This window comes from Mus caroli, chromosome 2 (assembly GCF_900094665.2).
Source record: "Mus caroli chromosome 2, CAROLI_EIJ_v1.1, whole genome shotgun sequence".
NCBI lineage: Eukaryota > Metazoa > Chordata > Mammalia > Rodentia > Muridae > Mus > Mus caroli.
Window position 1 is genome coordinate 169,862,155 of NC_034571.1, and position 5,738 is coordinate 169,867,892.

General features: G+C 53.3%; 1 protein-coding gene across 1 annotated transcript in view; it reads right to left on the reverse strand.

The window, feature by feature from the left end:
* Window positions 1–3,302, reverse strand: part of Gata5 (GATA binding protein 5) — a gene marked incomplete at its 3' end in the record, with an annotated part of 8,262 nt that extends 4,960 nt beyond the window's left edge. The window contains exons 1-2 of the mRNA XM_021179962.1: window positions 2,759–3,302; window positions 1,233–1,408 (exon numbers count right to left, since the gene is read on the reverse strand). Of these exons, the coding sequence (XP_021035621.1) occupies window positions 1,233–1,408; window positions 2,759–3,302 (720 nt within the window). The remainder of the gene's footprint in view (window positions 1–1,232; window positions 1,409–2,758) is intronic.
* Window positions 3,303–5,738: the final 2,436 nt, after the last annotated feature.

Below are 5,738 nucleotides of genomic sequence, written 5' to 3' on the forward strand. Positions count from 1 at the left end.
ACTCTGTAGACCAGGCTGGCTTCGAACTCAGAAATTTGCCTGCCTCTGCCTCCCAAGTGCTGGGATTAAAGAAAGGAGTGTGCCACCACACCTGGCCATTAGTCACCGTCTTGTATCCTACCTGTCTCCTGGAACTCACAAGTTTGTTNCCATCTCAGGGCCTCTCATGCCCACAACACTGAGANGTACAGCCCCAAGTTCATGCACTCAGAACCACCTTCAACACAGACGACAGACTGGGCCNAGTCNTCAGGCACTGCCTGTTANGGACATGGGGCCTTCTGAAACTGGGAGGGTAAGAAGCCTGCTCCCAGGCAGAGNTGTTGGCACTCATGAGGGGTTCACATTTTTNGATAGGAAGACCTGGTACTCAGGACTAGTCCTGTCCAGGTCTGAGACCCACGAACCCACCATCGTCTTCATAGCAAGAACATAAACTGCCAACTCCAACTTAAACACATATTTATAACTTGGCCTGTGAGATGACAGAGCAAAGATACTTCCCGCCTCAGAAACTTCCATCCCCAACACCTGTGCTGCCATGTACTGGAAAGATCCAAAAGTGAAAATAAGATTTAACCATCGAGCTAAGCAAAGGGCAGAAGCCTGGTTTCCTAGAGACCCATGAAGCATAGGCAGAAAATGTTTCCCAAGAACACACATCCAAAGACCCTGTCATTTAGGCTCACACACGAGCATCAGTGCACCTCAGCCTTATCTGTGCTGAATCACTTTGAGACCTCTAATACTCAGGACTAGGTTNCCACCCACTATTACCACCAACACAGTCCTACCGCAAGACTGCTCCCTCAGGGTCCCACAGAGACTGTATCCAGGGGTTGTATTTGTGTATTATATGTATCCAGGGCAGACTCATTCTCAAAACAGATTCTGAGACATTCTGTGAATGAGTAGCAAGTGGCTTTGCAACATATCTTGTTTGTCAAGTACCAAGTAACCTGCAATGGGCTGTAAGGTTACAATGTTGCAGTGGGTTGTGAGACCTGAGCCAGGGCCCTATCAAGACTCCTTGCCTGGATCCTGATGGTTCCATGAATATTTTCAAACTCCAGGAGGAGATGAGTTGGCCTGGCCCAACCCGAGCCCTGGGCAGCCTCCAGTGCCTGTGCTCCCATCTTTAATCCATCCTTCAGGAACCCAGACACTGCTGAGTTTGTAGGAGCCAGCGTTTATCCCCTTTGTGGCCCTGGCCCTCTCCCTGCTACACTCACCAGACGCTTCTGGGGCCTCACTAGCGGTCGGTTGACCCCGTTCATCTTGTGATAGAGGCCGCAGGCATTGCATAGATAGTGTCCGGTGCCGTCCCTGCGCCACAGTGGTGTAGACAGGGCTCCACAGTTGACGCACTCCCGGCCCTCACCAGGGAACTCCTCCAAGAAGTCAGGTACTGTGGGGACAAGAAGCTTGTGGACTGGGGCCTCTGCCCCACCAGGATGCCTGAGGGTGTCTGCTATGCTTGGCCTCCTTTTATAGTNTCTTAAACTTACTCATTTAAAGAGCAATTTATTTATTTATATACTTAGTCATATTTAATTTTCAGTGAAATTTGTTAGGTAGGGCTGCTTTTATAAGGCAAGAGTGTAAATAAGCCACACTCTAAGGTAGATGCCTGAGATGGCCCCTTTCTTAACTAGGTTCCACACCAGCCTTTTTATTTTTAATACATTTTGGAAGCAGGCAGAAGGAAATGGATGGCAGAGNNTTATTTCTCTCCCTCCCCCGTCCCACTCAAGGATCTCCAGTGTAAAAGAGAGCAGGCCTCAAGGTCAGAAGATNGGGAGACAGAGATTTGAGATTCTACAAGGGCCTACTGCCAGCTTTGTTGTGGGATCAACCATTGTCCTCCCTCAAAAGACAAGACANGGGGACATCAAGGGACAACACATATGCAAGCAGTGAGACGTTGGCTCAGGGCAGGGAGGGATCAGTCATCTNCTGGCTGNANGTGGGTACAAGGCACAGGGGCTGTCCTTGTCCGACTAACTGTACTAGGTCAGCTTGAGACCTGTCTGGGGCTATGAATCAGGGGGCCAACCTTCCAAGTTGCTGGAGGCATGGCTTCGACAAGGCCCAGAGGCTGCAAACAGAGCTTGGCTCTCTTTGCTGTGTCTGTTCTTCAAAAAAATACTCAGAAAGCCAGACAAACGATTCCCCGCTCAATAGCCTTGGAATCCAATCTAACCTATGTTCCTGTGAGGTATGGAACTCTCAAGATGGAACGTTGCAGAACGAGGTGGCTGTGGTGACTTTATCAAATAATCGCTGTTTTAAGCTTTATAAAATTCATTTTCAGCCCCGCTCATGCCTGTAAACTCAGCACTTTGGAAGGCTGAAGCAGGAGGATTGCTGTTAAGTTTGGAACTAGGCTGTCTTAAAACCAAAAAATACTTTCCAAAACTTCCCGTGAAAACTTTTAAATGTAGGTTCCAAATCGACATAACCCAGAATGCTTTTTTGGGGGGGGATTTGGTCGGGTGAAAAGCAGAAATATATTATTTTCTTGCTACTGTGCTAAGAAAAGAATTATGNATCGAGCGTTTTTCATCGTATTGTGTTTCATGAAGTTTCCTGTGTCCTAGCAATTCTAGGCGGGAATCTGCGTGGTCGGACTAGGCAGAAAAGCCCTGACTGCNGAAGAANGCATCTCGGATTTTTGCATTTCGTAGNGCGCGGGTTTATTGCTGCGCGACTTAGTTTTAGAGCCAGGTCCACCGGGCAGCCCCAGCCCGGTACTCACCGAAGCTGGTCCTGCGGCCAGGGAGGCCACNAGGGCGAGCTTGCAAACCGTGCAGGATGCTGCTGTCGAAGGCNCCGGAGGTCCACGAAGGGGCTACGTCGGAACTCATGTATGCTGGGTAGGTTGTGGGGTACGAGGCGCCCATGGGCCTCCCGAGCGGGGTCGGGTACTGTTCTCGAGCCAGCAGCGCGCCCTGGAAGGCGCCGCCGTCCCGGACCCCCGCGCTGCCACCGCTGCCCGACCCCGGAGGGCTGTGAGCGAACGGGAAGGTGGTGGCTCCCGGTGGGTGTGCGGCTGGCGGGTGCGGGCTTCCGGAGCTGAAGGCTGAGGAATCAGCCGCAACTGCTTGTGTCCAGCTGGAGTGCGCGGCGAGCGCGGGAGCCTGCGAGCCCGGCTCACACGAAGGCAGATAAGGCAGCATGGAGGGCATGCGAGTGGGTGCCACGAACACCGGGGAGCCGGTTCCCGAAGAGTGCAGAAAGGCTCCGGAGTCGGCGTAAGTGCCCTGGCCCGGGCTCTGGGCTAACGCCAAGCTTTGGTACATTTTTTTTTCCCCGCGCGAGCTTGACCTGCAGAGAAGAAAGACGGGCAGACGTCTAGGGCAGGATCACTGGGCCCCCTCCATCAGCTCTTGCGCTCGCCCGGGGCAGGTGCTGCTGCTCCGCTTGCGCACTCCACTTTTTTGAGTCGGTTCACCAGGGCAGGTCCCGGACTCCTCTGGGTGGAATGGCAGAGTTAGATGAGGCGCAAGACCCTAGGAACGAGGACCTTGCCTTGCGCAGAGATCGCCAGCCAAAGCCCTCACAGGAAGGCGCGGCGTTGGCCCAGGGAGGGTGACCGGTGGGTTGTAGACTGGGTCTCCACAGAGCCGCTCTGTAGGGAATCCCGGGAACTTGGGCTGCCCCNCCCCCGCAGTGCCGCCCCTTCTCTCTTCTAGTCGGTCCCTCCCTCCGCTCAGGGTCAGCGCCGGGGCTCCAGCCGCGGTGCCACGTGACCCGAACAGGCTCTGCTGTGGGGCATTGAGACCACAGCTCACCGGCANACCCTCGGCTGAGCCCGAACAAACAGGGGGTGGGAGGAGGCTGAGCGCGANCACTCCTGGGACAGCAGCAGCTCTGAACCGTCTAGAACTTTGTTGCTACGGTCACGGGTGCCAGTCCTCGCCCCACATCTATTCCGAGCTCCCGCCCAAAGCTGGTTTTGTGTCCTGTGGCTGAGGCCCTACTGAATCTAGGGACACAAGGTGCTGGAGCCGAGTTGGCTTGCGCTTGATTCCCCTTATACGCCCGAATCTACGTGGGAATCTAGTTTCAATGGCAACCGCAGGGCTCGGGCCGCTATTCTCTTACTGGGTGTTTTGTTCCTCAGCAATGACTCGAAGTCCACCAGGAACCCCACAGTACTGAGTTTTTGAACAAGGAGGACCACTCGCTGCTTGACCAGCGCCAGCGAACTCTGAGTGGAGTCCTAAGGCCACAATAGAAGACTGTTAGACTCCAAGTCCCGTGGCTTTCACAGGCTGAGGAATTTAGCAAGAGTCTCTTTCAGGTACTGGGAACTCTCAAGAGACTGGTGCTAGAGCACCTAGCTCAGTTTTGTTGTGACTTATGTCCTCCGGCTTACCTTACCAGAAGTTCCAGATGGAGANTGCCCAGAAGGTGCAGCAACCCCGGAAGGCTCGAAGATGGCAGCGAATGTTTCTCACTTTCTCATGCTGGCCCACGGGTGCTGCAGACAGATACGTGGGTGAGGCAGGAGCTCCTGAGATAAGGGAAATACACCTACTAACCTTGGAGTCAGTGTCCAGTGTTTCTGCCGCTCAGCGCGGGATTAGTTTATTAGTCAGAAAGGAGTGAACATTGCCTGCACACTGGTGTCCACGCAACCTGCTCTCTTCAGCGTGTGGAGATCTAGTTGTGAGTCACAAGTGGAAGTGAGGATGGGCACCCTGGGCCTGGGGATGGTACAGACTGTCCTGACACAGGCCCCAGAATCTGAGCCATGGAGGTGTAGAGCAGAAGCTGACTTGGGGTAGTCGTGGGAAGGGGAGCTTGCCAGCGCTTCCTGCTTCAAATTACCTCCCACTGCATTCTCCTGGCCTCCCCTATTCCTCCCTCCTTGAGGTGGGGACTGAGTCAGGGCTCTTGGTTGACACTTCCAGCACTGACTTCATGGTTCTCCTTTCTGTGGGATGCGCAATACTTGGGTCTCCAGTCTTGGCATCCCTTTTCCTCAGAACTCTTTAGGCTTCCATTGTGCAGGTCTTCCTCTTTGCAAAGTGCCCTGGANCAGGAAGGACATCCAGGTGCCCATCTTGGGAGACTGCTGGGTGCTGTTGGCACTGACCAGTGGGGCAGCACGGCACTCCAGCTTCCTCCTGATTATGTTTAAATGAAATGGGAAGATTTCCCAGTGTACTCCACCAAGTCCAGGATGAAAAGTGAGGGGAATCACTTGCTGGGGACTGAATCCTCTTCTCCCCAGATAATCAGTAGTAGATCTAGGGTCCTGCAGGGATGGACCTAGATGGACTTGGGCTTTTTGGGTGGGATAAACTCAGTAAAGTCCACAAGGTGGAAAGAACCACAGGACACAGGTGCTGAGTTTTGTTCTGTGACACATTTTATTGTTGCCTCAGTCTTAATAAGGCAGATGAAGTTATTCCTGTTTACACACAGAGGAACAACACTAACTTACCCAAAGCCACACAACTGGTAACCCAACATGCTGAGTCAGACAAATGAAGAATTGAGGAGGGACTCCTGGACTCTATAGATATGGGAAAGGGGAGGAGATCCACCCTTCTCAGGCTCCTTGGAGGCTTGGTCCCACAGAGGGCAGTCCTGTCGGTGCCCAGNTCTAGACAGGGAAGTAGGCTCATCTGTTCAGAGAGTAGGGGCAGAAGTGGCTGCAGGGTGTCCTTTGCCCAGATCAGGTTGCCTCACAATGGTGGGACACTGGTTGTGACAATATCTGACCC